The sequence below is a fragment of the Juglans regia genome, chromosome 1, assembly GCF_001411555.2.
Source record: "Juglans regia cultivar Chandler chromosome 1, Walnut 2.0, whole genome shotgun sequence".
Lineage (NCBI taxonomy): Eukaryota > Viridiplantae > Streptophyta > Magnoliopsida > Fagales > Juglandaceae > Juglans > Juglans regia.
Window position 1 is genome coordinate 9,212,958 of NC_049901.1, and position 17,117 is coordinate 9,230,074.

The 17,117-nt window shown below is 38.0% G+C and overlaps 2 protein-coding genes and 1 non-coding gene across 3 annotated transcripts; all 3 read right to left on the reverse strand.

Annotated features, from left to right (window-relative positions):
* Positions 1-581: 581 nt before the first annotated feature.
* Positions 582-1,802, reverse strand: LOC108998549 (CEN-like protein 1). The gene is made up of 4 exons (XM_018975117.2): positions 1,600-1,802; positions 1,397-1,458; positions 1,271-1,311; positions 582-1,138 (listed from the first exon to the last, which is right to left on the reverse strand). The coding sequence occupies exons 1-4, from the start codon at positions 1,798-1,800 to the stop codon at positions 921-923; spliced, it is 522 nt and encodes a 173-aa protein (XP_018830662.1). The 5' UTR covers positions 1,801-1,802; the 3' UTR covers positions 582-920.
* A 5,390-nt stretch (positions 1,803-7,192) lies between these two features.
* LOC108998527 (elongation factor Tu-like) lies at positions 7,193-14,348 on the reverse strand. The gene is made up of 7 exons (XM_035689546.1): positions 14,250-14,348; positions 14,043-14,133; positions 13,835-13,965; positions 12,986-13,060; positions 8,091-8,196; positions 7,881-7,963; positions 7,193-7,282 (listed from the first exon to the last, which is right to left on the reverse strand). The coding sequence occupies exons 1-7, from the start codon at positions 14,346-14,348 to the stop codon at positions 7,193-7,195; spliced, it is 675 nt and encodes a 224-aa protein (XP_035545439.1).
* LOC118344305 lies at positions 10,847-10,984 on the reverse strand. The gene has a single exon (XR_004798081.1). It is a non-coding gene; the product is annotated as a small nucleolar RNA Z247 (small nucleolar RNA).
* Positions 14,349-17,117: the final 2,769 nt, after the last annotated feature.

The window sequence follows — 17,117 nt, forward strand, 5'->3', positions numbered from 1 at the left end:
AGTTAGGATTTGAATTCAAAACCTCTTATCTGATACCGTATATGTAAAATCATTACTTATTCCAAAGATTTAAAATGATAAGAAGAAATAGATTTAATTATTTGTATTACATTATTGAAAAATTATACTCATCATCCCACACTACACACTATATTTTTTCTCTTACTAAATGTGTGGAATATGGATGATGAGTAGAATAATTTCATTAATTTAAGAAAAATAAAACCAAAAAAAAAAATATAAAAAAAAATATATAAAAAAAACCACCCAAGTAGTGGCGTCAAATTATGCAGAATTTAATCTTGATCGCTAACAAACTGTAGAAAATTAGACTCCTTCTTTTCAATGGATTGCGATCGCACGCGCGTCAGATTAGTGGCGTCAAATTATGCAGCATTCTCGATTACTCTTGCTTGAATGTCATTTGTGTGAGTACTGATCATAATGAATCCCACATCATGAGAATTCTCCTTCATATCAAAGGAAAGTATTGTAAATTTGTAATGATATATATTTCAAAAGAAAAGAAAAGAAAGAAAGTAAGAAAGGCAGGCAGGCAGGCAGGCAGTACTCTTATAGAATGAGGTTCGAAACCATCACCATATAGCACAACTCAGCATGCCACGTGCCCATGCACCAACTGGATCACTTTATATATGATCATCGATCCTCAAGAAAACTTAAAGTGATGGGACCATCGATTCCCAAAACCTAGTAGTACAGAAAATACGGTCACGGCCTACCTGATTTGGACGCACAGTACCAAGTACAGTTCGTCCTACAAAAGGACAGGGCGAAAAAGAAAAGCAGAAGGAAAACTACACCGTGCCCATAAACATACTCACAACATGGAAATTGAAAACAACTTTTTTCGATGGAGGAATGCCCATTCCTCTTACTTTTTCCCTGTCATTGAATAATCACCTTCTTCTTGAAGCGGTTTCTCTCTGTGCATTGAAGTACACTGCAGCCACTGGCAGACCCAAACCATTCTCTTCTGAGAATCTTCTTGTGTTGAAATGGTCTCTCGTAGCTGGAGTCCTCACTGTTTGTCTCCCACTCTGCTTGAATAAGAGGAACACGTACCTATGGATTCCAACAACTTGCTTCGGAGTCTCGTAACCCACAGTTTCTTTTCCTGTTTAAATCAAAAGCCATCGATTTTAATTAAATAACCATTAAAAAATTGATGCAATGTCATGGCGCAGTACTACACTGAAAACTAGGGCTACCGTAAAGAGAGAGGGGTTATATACATATATAAACTCACCAAAAGAAGCATCAGTGGTGCCAGGAATGTCAGTGACCATCCTGAAAGATATATTACGTATCAAAATTCATCGATACATATTGAAGGAAAAGTATAAAAAGAACCAGGACTTGATATACACAGTACCAATGGAGATGCTCCCTTAAATACGGATCACTAGGACTTGGAGCATCGGGGTCTGTCATAATCTTCAAGGAAAGAGAGAAGAGATCAGAGATCGACACATGCATATATACATATATATATATAGCATTAGTAGTAGCAGAAAAAACACATTAATGTTGTTAATGCAACATATATAATGGCCAACTTTTAATTAATAAACTCACTAGTGTATAAGCAGTCCTCATGTCCTCCCCATCAATCTCTACGCGGGGTTTAGAAATAATAACAGAAGGCATGAGTTCATGGCCATTGGCAACTTCCTTTGTAGAGTTGTAGATTACATTCATTCTAAGACTTGGGGTGAAAATGTCCACCACCTCTCCCACAACTCTCCCCACAATTAGTGGTTCCATGAACCTAGACATTAGGAAAAAAAAAAAAAAAAAAGCTCAGTACTCTGTATATAAGAGAGAAGAGAGAGACAGAGACAGAACGGAGAAGTGCTTTGTGGTAATGTCTAATTTGGTGTAATGGGAGTGTGAATATGAGAGAGGTTTTATAGCCACGAAGAATTGAAAGAGACTTCAAGAGCTTGGAAGGCTGTAAGAATACATGTATAAATCAAAAAAGAGTTGTGGATCGGACGCGTGTTATAATGAGCTAATTCCGAACTGAAATGTCTCTTTCCAAGAGTGGGGAAAGATGCCAAATAGAGAAGTCAATTGGCTGAGTAGTACGTCGTAAGATATCCATGTGAAAAGCTTAAAGATAGCTACATGAGTTATGTATAGTTCTCCTGTCTTGCAGAATCTAACATGTCTTTCGCTTATTGGTTTTTATGTGAATGGAGAATAATACAACTTTTCCCAATATAATACAATATCATGGATAAATGGAAATTCGGCTTTTGAGGTGCGCTTATCTGCAGGCACATGGAAATGGGTTCTTTATTGGATGGATAAAGACCAGAATTAATTAAGCAACTGTGGCTTGTTAATTATCTGTGCTCATGATATCGGTGGTGTGCGGCTTTAAATGGGATATATATCACAGCATAATTTAAGAGCCTCGGCTGGTTTTTCTTTCTTAAATAACCCTAGATTATTTTTTATTAGAGCACATTATTGCTACAAGAATATACATATATATAGCCATTTTCTAATTTGACCGCAAAATATTTATTTTAAAAAAATTTAAATCATGATTTTTGGCTTTAAATGGTATATTATATAGCACATGAGATAGCACAAGTACCAATTAAGAATTTTCAGACTGGTTTTTCTTTCTTAAATAAGTATAAAAACTATTTTATTCTTCTTTCTCAATTTGCATGGTTATTGGACTGGAGCATATATATTGCCACAGCCCACATGTATAGCCATAGTTCTATGTCCAATTAATAAACTAATATAGACAGTTGGGTAGGCGCTGGAATACATGCAATACTGATGTCTGGGTTTAAATGGTACAGCACTGCATAAATTAAAGATCAAATCCTGGCCTGGACTGATTTTTTTAGCTATCAAATAACCTCAAACTTACACATTCCTGATGGGATCGAGTTTACCCTGATGGGAGATCCTCTACATTGTCATATATATAGGTCTGGACTACAAAAGGTGCATGTTAACTCGGCGATAGAAATACTTTGCTCGACACTGAGCTGGGAGGAACCAAAAGATTTTTACTGTAGCTAGGTTTGTTTGGTTATGATCAATCATCAATAGATGATTGTGTTGCCATGCACGGCGTAGCCATTTTCTAATTTGTCTAGCAAATCATGTAGACAGTTTATTACTTCTGGCAAGCTCGGAGCCATTATATATCTAACCTTTTGATGATGCAGGAGATCCGATGATGCAAGGCTATGAAATTTGACATTGATGGAGCTAGAATAGCTTGAGAAAGAAGATCTGCACAAGAATGCCAAGAATCCTTGAATTGGGACAATGACATATAATATATATACATATATATATATATGGCAGTTTTTTTTAATAACTTTGACTACAGTAGTATTTGGAAAACTCTTTTTTGGCACAAGTCGTGGTCATGGCCAAGTCACACCAGTACTCTTTTTGAAGTACTTAACAATTACAAGATATGAACCCGCAAATTTTTGTTACAATAAGGCCATTTGGGTTGCAAATGATCTCATGATTTTGATTGCAAATGATCATATATATTTTGGTGGCAAATGATCCTGATCTGCAACCAAAATCATGACTTTTGCAACAAAAAAATCCGGTCCAATAAAAATATTGTTAAGAATATAATACAAATTGTTGAGGGAAAAATTAATTAATTGGCATATTCTTGTGAAAACCTATGTAAAATTGAGTTGTAACAAGTGTTGATGCAGTGTTAAAATAAAAAAAATTGAAGTGTGCTCAACATGGCTCGACTGGCGCTCGAGCGGAACCTTCCAGAGAGGCTCGCTCGATGGGCGCTCAACGTAGCGCTCGAGCGGAACCTTCCAGAGTGGTTCGCTCGATGTGCGCTCGACACAGCGCTCGAGCGGAACCCAAACAGAGTGGTTCGCTCGAGGTGAGCTTGACGTGGCGCTCGAGCAGAACCCATCCAGAGTGGTTCGCTCAATGTGCGCTCGACACAGCGCTCGAGCGGAACCCAAACAAAGTGGTTCGCTCGAGGTGAGCTTGACGTGGCGCTCGAGCACAACCCATCCAAAGTGGTTCGCTCGATGTGCGTTTGACGTGGCACTCGAGCAGAACCCATCCAGAGTGGTTCGCTCGATGTGTGCTCGATGTTGCGCGCGAGCAGAACTCATTCAGAGACGTGCGCTCGACCTTCGCTCGACATTTCGTTCGAGCGGTTTCAGAAGATAACGTACACTCGACCTTCGCTCGACACCTCGCTCGAGCCAATGTTCAAAGACAACCTAAAATTCATGTTTTGAGCGCCGTGACTTGTTGGGACTATAAATAAAACAAATCATTTCTATTCTGTGGTGTGGAAAAATAGTGCAAAACCCTAAGTGTTTCAAGAGCCAAAGAGAGAAACCTATTCCTCACCTTGTGAATCTCTTTTGGACAAACACAAATCCACCACACCACTCTCAAGATCAAATCTCATTCAAAGTCCATTGAAGTGGACGTTTTGTTGGCCGGAAGGTTTTCGGAGCTGCTGTTGATGCAGAGATCGAGATGTTCTCGTGGAAAGCTATAGAAGGTCGGAGTTCCGACACTACATTCGTGTAGAGATCGAGTGGGTCACTCGTGATGTTGCAAACCAAGTTTAGGAACTACAAAGGTTTTATGAGTGTCTCTAAATTGGTTGTAATAAACTTTTTCTATAGTGGATTTTAGGTGGTGGCTTACACCCGGAGTGGTTTTAGAATTTGAAGACGTTCTTCAAATGAGTTTCCACTTCGTGACCAAATCCCTGTGTTGATTATTTGTATGATTTGTGTCATCTTTTATTTGCTTCTTGCCATTAATTTTTATTAGTCCACAAAATTTGAACTACACCTATTCACCCCCTTCTAGGTGTTGTATGGGATAGAACCACTGTTTTTTCACAAAGAACTAAATCTATTTCTTTTCATCAATTTAAATTTTTGGAACAAGTGGTGATATATAATCTATTGTAGTGCTCCTAAAACCATAGTGTACGTGATAATCTATAGACGACAACCTCTTGGGCAGCCCTTTCGCTAATTATTATATATATAAGATAATAAGCGTTTGAATTCAAGTTGTACCATTTGAGGAAACTATACGTTTAATATTTAAATCAACATAATGAAGAATTTGGTCTAAAGTAAACAGAGTTTAGTTCCAAGAAAAGAAAAGTCGACAATCATATATATATATATATATATATATATATAGCCCACCAAATGTGTGCATGCAGTACATAATTAACGAGGTACATATATCGAACCTGTTCTTATTTCCTTTTCCTAATGCATGCATTCCAAGTGAAAATTTCTTATGATCCTTTCTCATGAATTGGTTTATTGAGATTTAAATTCAAGGAAAAAGGGAGTGGATATTCGAATTCCTAACATAAAATAAAACAGAGAGAGAGAGAGAGAGAGAGAGAGAGAGAGAGAGAGAGAGAGAGAGAGAGAGAGATAATCGGCCTCTCAGAGTAATGTTACATACAGTCGTGGAGTGCGCAAGCGCCGCACATTCACTTTGAAAAAAATGAATAAATATGGGACCCATATGAAAAAAAATTAATTTTTTAATAGTAGACCTCACTCTTTTTTAAAGCGATTGCACGACACTTTTGCATTCCACGACTGTATGTAGCATTACTTCTGACCTCTGTTTCTGATGAGGAGCTCACAACTCAATATTGGCTCCTAATTATTAGTGTTTATGTTAAAAGTTCAATTCAGAAAGTAACGAATCAAGATTAATAAAATTTTAGTTCTGTATTGATTGATTTTATATATGAGTTTGGTATCATCGATCAGTATACTGATTGGTTAAGTACCTTGACACATATTAATATCTGCACATAAGCCAAACTCTCGAGATTTTATTCAACTCAAAATTAGCTGCGAGAAACAAAAAAGAAAACAAAAAAAATGGGGGTTGATGATTTTAACATGCACTAAAAACTATATATCTCAATCTTAATTTCATATTCTACTTTCAATTAAGATCTTTTCTTGAGTGTGCAAATAAAATAGATATATAAGTATATATATATATATATATATGGAAAATGATAGTATGCCCCATAATTTTGCTTCCTCATTTTGACCGCTCATGTATTTAATTTTTTTTTGCTTAATGGTTAAGGAAATTACTATTAGTGTTGTTAACGTCGTCTTTTGTATGTCTTTAGGTTAGGTTCCAGCAACTTAGGTTTTCAAAACTGGGTCTATGAAAATAAAGTATAAAGTAGCTGGGAGAGGGCGGCCTTGGGACCCGAGAGTCTCCGATGCCAAAGTCAGTAAAGTATTTTAGAAGTTTATAAATAATGAGAAAGTCCAGAGACTAGAGAAGCGAGAGAGTTTTTTTGTACTTGGAAATTACTATTTATATCAGGAGTCAGGAGGTGACAGATCGTGTCTGCCCCTGTGGAGCCCATGTCCATTTTACTGTTTATTTTATCATACTCCTTTAATGCGGCATGCCTCTGCGACGAAGTCATTAATGTGGTGTGTTGCTCAAGTAGTGGTGTCATTAATGCGCCGTGGCTTCCTGATCGTTTTATTCTGCAAGCACTGTTGCCGTTCGTCGATGTTCCCTTATCAGAAGATCAAAGGTTCTCCGTCTTTTCCGTTTTGCCCTATACGAGTCCCCATGAGCGGATGTGGCTGAGTGGTGTCAGGCGTGTCTGTCCCATCAACCATCATTACTTACTTTCCCCAGCAAGTGAATTGCTTCTTGGGCAAATTTGGGCATTGAGGCCGAGTATCCGGGCGAAGCCCATTACTCTCGGCCGAGCGCCTACTAGGCATATGAGTGAGGGAGAAATCCCCTTACGAGTGTATTGGTATTTTAAAAAAATATATTTAAAGAGAGTGTAAATTGAAGTTAATTTATTCATATATAATGTGATAGTTTGTGTGGTACTAAACTGAGAGCATGTGGTATTTTCTGGGTGAAAAATGTATTTTTGTTTTAAAAAAATTGAACTTAAAACACAATGGTGTTCGATTTGATTCGGCTTCATGTTTGAAACATAATGGGATATGAAAATATTATTATTCCTCACTAACAGTAACTTTACAGAGAATACAATATATACACTGTTGGCAATAAATGGTAATCATTATTACAGGGATATGATTGACAAAAGGTGGAGTACGTTTGACAATTTTTGGAGTTAAGAGATCTAACTGTCATGCACAATTGGAGAAGTGATTTGTTTGCTTGTATGCGAGACATGATCTTCGGTGGTGACAGCTTGTGCATTAACATGCCCCTGCAAGTTCAACAAGAGTGAGCAAATGTTGAACTTGTCTCATAAGAAAGAGAACTTTGCTGTGATTAATGGTTTGGTAAGAACATTTGCGGGTTGATCTTTGCCAGAAATAAAAAGGACAATAAGTTACCGCCGGCCCACGTTCAAGGACAAAATGAAAGTCAATTGCCACATGTTTAGTGCGAGCATGAAAAACTGGATTGGCTGAGAGATAAATGGCACCAATATTGTCGCACCACAAGGTAGGTGGCTGAAGAAGAAAAATGCCAAGATCTTTGTGAAGACTTTCTAACCATGTGAGTTTGGTAGTTAAATTTTCCAGTGCTTTGTATTCAGCTTTAGTTTTTGAGCAAGCAACAATTTCTTGCTTCTTGGAACTCCAGGAAATAAGATTTGATCTGAAATAGATAAGATACCCACTAGTAGATCGGCGATCATCAGGACATCATGTCCAATCGGCATCAGAGAAGGCCTGTAATGGAAATGATGAGTGACGATTGATGAACAACCCTTGAGTTTGGGTGGATTTGGGATAGCAAAGAATTCGCTTGACGACGGTCCAATGGTGGACTGTGGGAGGTTGCATGTATTGACAAACCTTATTGATAGCAAAAGATAAGTTGGGTCGAGTAAGAATAAGATACTGTAATGCCCCAATTGTACTTCGATAAAGAGTGGGATCTGAGAAAGAATCACCATCAAATTGAGAAAGGGATTGAGATGAAGACATAGGCGTGGATACAGGCTTTGCATTGGACATGTTGGTCTTTTGGAGGAGAGATGTATCAAGATTGACTCAAGAAGATACCATCAGGTTGCATAGATGTCTCAATGCCCAAGAAAAGATTTAGTTGACCAAGATCTTTAGCTGGAAGATCAACTCGAAGTTGCTGAATGAGATTATCAATGGCAGCCTTAGAAGAGCCAATGACCAAGATATCATCAACATAAATGAGAAAAAAGATTTGCACCACCTAAGTTCTATATATAAACAGAGAGGTATCTGCTTGTGAAGCTTGAAAACCTAGTTCTAAAAGCCGATGACTTAGCCTTGAGTACAAAGCACGTGGTGCTTGCTTAAGTCTGTAAATAGCTTTGTTAAGTTTGCACACGTGATAAGGGAACTGAGGATGAAGAAAACCTTATGGTTGAGCCATATATACCGGTTCAAAAATTTCACTGTGCAAGAAGGCATTTTGCACGTCAAGTTGACAGATGGGCCAACCACGAGTGACAGAGATGGAAATAACCAGTCGAATTGTATGGGGCTTGATCACTGGATTGTAAGTTTCATTGTAGTCGATACCGGGTTGCTATGTGAATCCCTTAGTAATGAGTCGTGCCTTGTAACGCTCAATACTGGCATCTGCCGTTCTCTTTACTAGTACACCCATTTCGAACCAACAAAATTCATGAAGGGGTGGTAAGACACAAGAGACCAGGTTCTGTTTTGTAATAGACCATCAAACTCAGTTTTCATGGCTTGATGCCAAGCGGGGTCTTTGGAGGCAGCGGTGAAAGATTTACCGCATGGTGCTATCTGTATAGCATCTTGGCTTCACAATATTATTCTTGAGGCGGATGACCATTGGATGGGTGGGTAGAGCAACGGGTGGTGGAGAAGAAGGTGCCAAAACTATGGTGAAATTGGAGATAGCTATTGGAGGCAAGGATTGCTCAGCAAAAGGTGAAGAGAGGACCGAAACAACAGTGGGTGGAGAGAAATTAGCTGTTGAATGGTCAGTGGAAGCAAAAGTTGAAGCAGCAGGAGCATCAATCGATTGTAGAGAAGGATGACTTGCTGGAGAAAATGAAGACGTGGCCTAAGGTTGTTGGGCTTGTGGGCTAGTGGAGGAATCATGTTGTTGGCCCATGGGTGAAGCCCTTGCTAGCGTAGACGGGACCTGCAAAAAAGGAAGAAAAGCTATAGCTTTTTTAGCTGTAGAAGCGTTAGAATTGTTGGCCGAATGGGCTTCAAGAAAGGGGAAGCGAGCTTCATCAAAACGGACATCTCGGGAAATATAAGTCCTGCCCTTGGACTGATGGAGACATTTGTAGTCTTTATGTGAAGAACTGTAGCCCATAAAAATACACAATTTTGACCGATTGATAGTCCATCTTGTGAGAATTATAGAGATGTAAATTGGACCAACAAGCACATCCAAAAGTTTTAAAAAATTTGTAGTCAGACTTAACATTGTAAAGACATTGAGTGGGAGATTTGTTATGTATAACTGGAGAGGGAAGATGATTAATAAGAAAACATACAGTTTGAAAAGTATCAAGCCAAAAATGCTTTGGCACACCAGCATGGACAATATGCCTGTGTTTCCTTTCTTCAGTCCCATTTTGCTCATGAGTATGAGGGTAACTTAGACGATGGGAAATATTGCTTAAACGAAAGTAAGTGTTTAAATGACGATATTCACCCCCCCTAATCTATTTGGATTGCCTTGATTTTAGTCCAAAATTGGCATTCCACAAATAATTGAAAATGATATAAAGTATTCTCAACATCAGATTTGCGAGCTAGAGGAAACAACCAAATGAACTTGCTAAAATCATCAACAAATGTGACATAGTATCGATAACCATCACTAGAAGGAATGGGGGAAGGGCCCCAAACATCAGAGAAAATTAATTCTAAAACATTTGTTGATTTAGACGGTGACAAGTAAAAGGGAAACTTGTGACTCTTTACTTGTTGACAAGAGTCACAAATAAAATTGAAGCAGCCTTATATGAGAATGTAAAAAGTTCATGAAAGAATTAAATTTGCTTGACCATGCGGAGAAAATGATGACCAAGACGGTTGTGCCAAGTTTGAAGAGATGCTTTTTCACCAGTGCAAGCAACCTTGGTCAATGGCTGAAGGTGCGAAGAAAAGGAATAAAGGCCATCTTTAGTTGGTCCGTGGAGGAGGATGTTCCCCATAGTGAGATCCTTGACACAGAAAAAATCGGGGTGAAATTCAAAGAAAATATTATTATCACACGTAAATTGATTAATAGATAATAAGTTTTTCTGAATAAGAGGAACATGAAGAAGTTATTTAAAAAATAACGTTTTAGGAGTTGGAATGCTAGAGACACCAGTGTGAGAAATGGATAAACCTGCGCCATTGTCGACTTTGATTTGATCATTACCCATAAACTCACTTGCACGAATGGTCAAATTATTAAAATCAAATGTAAGGTGGTGAGTGGCGGTAGTGTTAGGGTAAGAATTTTGATCAGGGATAGACGAACTTGCAGAAAGGAAAGCTTGGTATTGATTTGGTTGTTCTGCCTAATATGCCTGGTCAAATCTATGATAGCATTTTAGGGTTGTGTGACCAGGCTTGTTCCAAACTTGGCAGATAGGTTGAGATCCATTAGATGATGATGGCCACTACCATGTCCTCGACCATGTGATCGAGAGGACTACTGGAAATTATTCCGAGGATTAGAGCCCGTGGGATCAATATTGCGAGAACGCTCGCGAGATGCAGAGCCTTTTGAAGTGATGTTGGTTGTAGCACTGGCCTGGTGAGATCTGGAGGGATGTGCCAGCATTCTAATCGCAGCTCAAAATTGAGTAGATGGCCATAGACCTCTTGTATAGTCATTGGATCAATTCGGGTGGTGATAGAAGTGATTAAAGGATCATATTCTGATCCAAGACTAGCAAGGACATAGTTGACTAGTTCACAGTCATGAGTGGTTGGCCAATGACAGCCAAGGTGTCTTCAAAAGATTTCATTTTCTAAAAGAATTCGGAAATGGAGAGGTTGCCTTTTTTTAGAGAGGCAAGATTATACCTAACATTCATTACCTTGGCATGAGATTGGAGGGAAAAGGTTTGCTCTAAATTTGTCCAGACTTCTTGTGGGGTCTGGAGTCCTACAACTTGAGAAAGTACATCTTCAGAAATGGATGAAATTAAAGCTGAGAGGAGAAGTTGTTCTTGTTGATGCCAGGAAAGATAAGCGGGATTAGGAACAACGATTGAATTTTTATTTTGAGAGGATCTTGTTGTGATTATAGGAGATGGAGATGGATGAGCACCATCAACGAAGCCATAGAGTTGTTGGCCTTTGAGGAAAGGATCAAGAAGTTGAGTAATCCAAAGAATGTAATTTCACGGATTAATTTTAAAGTGATGAGATATGTAATGTTGGTGAGAAGAACGGTGGGGTTTAGTGGAGTAGGAGAGACATTGGTGCTGGAAGGAGACGAAGAAGTCATGAACGAGGTGTCTCTCTCGAAAAAAAAAAAAAAAAGACATGTGTCAGTGGAACTCTGGTATCATGAATCAGAATGAGATATGAAAATATTATTATTTCTTATTAACAGTAACTTTACAGAGAATACAATATATATTATATATACTGTTGACAAAAAATGGTAACCATGATTAGAGGGATATGATTGACAAAAGGTGGAATATGTTTGACAATTGTTGGAGTTAAGAGAGCTAACTGTCATGCTCAATTGGAGAAGTGATTTATTGCCTTGTATGTGAGACGTGAACTTCGGTGGTGACAAGTTATGCATTAACAATCATGTTTACATACACAGAAAATTGCATCAACGACCGATATAAGAACTCGATGGGTGGTGGAAATGACCGCCGCTATATATCTCACTACAACATATACTAGTTTTTGTCAAGATGAACAATGGTCAGAAAAAATATATCCATAGTGACAAAAAGATTTTTCTCACCAAATTGATCCGTGGCAGCTTGGTGGCATATAACCGGTGAAGTAAAGCTCTTTTTTCACCAAAAATTTAACTCATGACAAAAAAATATCTTTCTCCACAACATCAAGGGCGGAAAAAACATACAAAATTTCGTGACAAATAGTACTAGATGGCAGAAATATATATTTTTCACAAAGTATTTTGTCAAAAATACTTATTTATGAAGAAATTTTATCGTGGGAAATAATTACTTCCCACAAAAAAAAGTATTTGCCATGAGTTTCATTCGCGGCAAATGCTAAGAGATTTCAGAAAAAAATAAAATTGTCTAATAAAAAAAAAACACTGAGCCAAAAATAATCATAACAAATAGTCTAATAGAGGCTATAATTATTATATCCGAACCAATGAAAGATTATAACTAACCCAAACAACTACATTTAATTAAAATTTGTTTATAATTAAACTACCTTTAATTTATTTAATCAATGAAAAAATGCATAACTTTCCTAAACTAAGCTCTATCACACAATCCATTGTTCATGCATAGCACACTCAACATAATCAAATCTGTCCAATTATTGGACTTCAAGTTCTTCATGTAAATTCAAATCTATAAACCATTGCATTTAAGTAAAATCTAACATATTTGCCGCCCATACACATACTCAATTTATCAATTATAAAACTTACTAACATATTTGCTGCACATCTACATCAATCCAACACAATTACAAATTTTAAAATTTTAATAAGCTTCATTCATGGCTCCACACAATTCCCAACCTACACATTATTTTTCTTGGTTCATTGAAACCAACACATTCAATGTATAAATCTTGAATTTTATTTATACACCAACCCTAAACACAATCATAAAGATTTATAAGTTTCATTCATGGCTCAAATCAATTCCAACCCAATATAACACAACTTGCCTATGTCCAAGCATTCAAATACAAGATCATTTAATCAAGTGTGCTTATTAATCTAAGAGATAGGGAAATAGAGGTTATACCAAAACTCTTGGGGCTAAGAATGTCTCGGATGGTTGGTGGTGAAGCTGCCCGTAGCCTTGAGACAAGAAAAGTAGCTGTAAGAACAAGAACTTAGCTTAAAGAGGCAAAAATAGCTTAAGATCAAACAAATTATAGGTAAGGAGAAGTGAGAACAATGGAAACATAAAGGTCTGCCATACCTTAGCCCATATTTGTTGTAGTGAGTGAAGCCACTCCATTCCATCAATACATAACACACTTGGCTACTTAGCACCAAATTCATGAATTCCTCTACACACTTCCATATACATAATTTCACTAATAAAACATATAGCATGCTTGCTGCCCATGTAATTTAATCTAGCAAAATTACACTTACTTTAGTTGACCATGCTTGCATATAGCATGCTTGCTGCCCACTAATCTAGCATGCTTGCTGCATATAGCAAAATTAGACTATGTTGAAATTTTCAAGAAAAATCTTTGTCCATAAAAGTATATGAGCAGCAAAAGAGTACAGAATCCATCTTAAGTTTAAAGCACAGAGAATATCAAACAAGAACATTGATAAAAGGCCTATAGTCTGAAATGGTCATTTCATAAAAAGTTTAATTGCGGAAATGATGACATTTCAGTAACACTACCTTATTTCTTCACTTTTTTATTCTATGGATCCACTGAAATCAATAAATTAAGTGAAATGCAAATAAAAACATACAGTCTATGCCAACTTTAAGTTATCCCTCAAATGCAGAAAGGCATAAATCACAGAAGCATAGTGAAAATAAGTAATAAAATTCATTCTCACTCAAATGCAGTTTCTTCCCTAATGAAAAGCTTAACCATTGATGCTGAATGAATGCTTTTACCTGAATTGAGAATACATCCTCAATAGGCATCAGAAAAGGTTTGTCAAGCTGGCGTACAGGGTCAGTAATGTATTCATCCACAGCATCCATTAATTTCAGGATAGCTTTTTTGCCTATCTCTTCATTTGTACCTTGTAATGCAGAATCAAAATTAATCTAAGTGTGGAAATATATATATTTAAACGACATTCTCAAAAAGCCACCCTACCACGTAGCTCCATTTCCACAAGCTCCAGTAACTCAGGATCGTCAATAGCATCGACCTTATTTAGAAAACACACAAATGATGGCACACCAACCTGCACAAATGCATTCACAAATCCTCATATAGTTTACTCTAAAAGCACCAAACAATGCATAAGCTAAACAAATATGATGGATAAAATTTACAAGCCACCATTAGAAGGATGCTCACATGGCAAGCAAGCAGGATATGTTCCTTGGTCTGCAGCATGGGGCCATCGGGGGCAGATACAACAAGAATACCCCTATCCAGTGCAGCACCCGTAATCATGTTCTGCAGATAATGATATAGGTGCATGGGGGCATACAAATTTTAGATGAAGAGAAATGCTATAAATTAGAATTGAGGTATTATTAATATTCAAATTGAGTAGATGAGCAAAATAATAATAATGAGAGGTCATATAAGAAGCTATTTGATCGAGTTTTTCATTTTCACCTACTTTTTGTTCACATCCAAACTGATATGTGATTTATTTACATAGTCACAAGGGATGTAAGATGTTTAAACAAACACTCGTAGAAGTAAACATAAGTTAATGATTCATGAAACAAGAATAAGCATATATAGATTGATATAATGTGAAAAGTGAACATAGCTCATTAACGAGTTTGTCCTGCAAAAATACACTAAAATAATTCACTTGAGACACAAAGGTAGGATTTTTACCATGCTTAAGGGCTGGACAGCTAAGGAGGCGTCCGGGAGGTGCTCCTGCGTCCATGGGTTGCTCGTGGTGGTCCTGCGTCTTGGCTGGAGGCGGAGATGGTGGCTCACGGCGGCGGGGAAGGCCACTGTAATCAGAAAACCGTGGGGCGTGTGCCGTGGAGACCCGCGAGAGAGACCGTGCGAGGGAGAGAGATGCGGGAGCTGGGGTGGAGCTGGCGGAACCGTAGGGCGGCTGAGGGAGGTGATGGCCACGGCTGGAGACGGCGGAGGTGCACGGATCTGTTGGGATCCGAGAGGCAGAGGGAGAGAGAGAGAGAGAGAGTCGGCGAGAGGGAGGGCTGAGGGGGAACACCCACGGTGGCTCGACGGCACGGGGAGCCGTTCGCGCTGGCGCAGTAGGGAGGAGAGGCTCGAGTCTCGACAGTCGCAGGGAGAGCGAGAGAGAGACAGAGAGACAGAGAGAGGGAGGAGACTATCGCGGGGGGTTTTTTGGGGGAAAGGAAGAAACGAGCGGGGGATTTAATTTTAGTAGAATTTCCGGCGGATTATTATCGCCGAAATAACTTATAACACCGCCGCAAATAAAAATAACCCATATTTAAAACTTTATTTGTGGCGAAAAATGTCGCCGCAAAACATAACAATCTCGTCGCAAAAAACTAATAACTCACGAGAAGGATATTATTCTGGTAAGATTATTTTCGGCAAGAAAATGTCGCCGCAAAAAACTAATTACCTTGTGGCAAAAACTAATAACCCACGAAAGCAACATATTTTTGGTTGGTTTATTTGCGGCGACTATTACTCGCCGCAAAAGGCCTTTGTTTCGTGGCAAAAAATCATTTCCCACAAAGTTTTTCTTGCCAACATGATCTCGTGCCAAAAAGCTTGTATTTTTTTCCACAAATAATTTTCGTGTCATCAGCCTACTATTTGCCACGATGGTATATCATGGAAAAAGAATTCGTGAGAAAAGCCCATATTTGTTGTGATCTCCATTAATAAAATATATTGTAATAGTATGATAAAAAAACAAAAAGAAAATAAAGCATGCATGATGATGCCAAGAAAAGGCAAAAGTATTTATCTTTGAATTTTACACTAAACCCATTAAAATAAAACCGGATTTATTCCCTATGCTATATAGTTGGCCGGAATCATTGCCGGCCGGATGGAAGGATAATAATACTAACAAAGAATACAAGCTGTAAAGAAAGAGAATCTGCTCATCAGCCAACGTTTGGAGAAGAGAAATGATCAGTCCCATCTCTCACTCTGTCTCACGTACGGTATATTGAAGAGCATGCAGTAGCATTAGTTCTCGACCGTACGTTAATGCCAGGTGTTGAGCCAACTTTTGTCGCCAGCAAAAGTATAACTTTTGTGTTTTGAAGGAAAGCATGCAGCAGATGCCAAGGACCAAACGAATTTGGAGATCAGGATGCAGCTGGTGATCACTAACTAGCGTGCGCTATTCGATGGTTATATAATGGATGGGTGAATGATTGGAATTTGGATCGATGGAATAAACCAGGCCATGCTGGACACCTCTTTATAAATTGGTTTTTAAAAAGAATATATCAATAAAATGTCTGCCACATGAATCTATAGTTGGGAGATAGAAATCATGCATGTAAAGCTTTCCTCCTTATTTCTTTACCGACAGGCTTTTGATCACTTCCTCATGAATCTCCAGCGTAAACGTACGTACTCCATTTTTAATGCATGGAGACTCTGTAGCCTTTTTTGTCTCCGACGTTTGACACGTACGTCGATCTCTCGCACTTTTACGAGGCTCTAATGATCGATCTTTTCCGTTCAAATTAATAATAAGCCATACCGTAGAATCTCCTTGTAAGTACTAAAACTAATTCAGGAAAACATATATGAAAGAAAGGAAAAGAAACCAAAACATTTTTTAAAATTTAAAATGAAAATTTAAAAGAAAGGAAAAGGAAAAGGAAAATTTGAAATTTTTTTAAATTTTATTCTTTTTAAAACAATTGAATTCTTTTAATTATCATTCATATATCGAAATCGCGTTCTTGCTTTGGTTGAAGGAGATCATGGATTCCAATCGCAGCCTGTTGAGAAGAGTGATCGAAGACCAGGTGGGGCTGTTTGGAGAGAGAGAGAGAGAGAAAGGCCGATGTGAGGAAGAGGAAATGTGACTGGAGAGAGACTGACAGGGAAAATGTTCTGAACGCACACCCACAATAAATAAAGTGAATCTCTTACGTGTCCATTTTTTATTAGATGATGTAAATTACAATTTTACACCATAACCGGTCTGAAGGTTTACTCTTTTAAATAACTTCCAAAAAAATTACAAATATTACTTGAGCAAACATAACCCAAACTTCACCATGC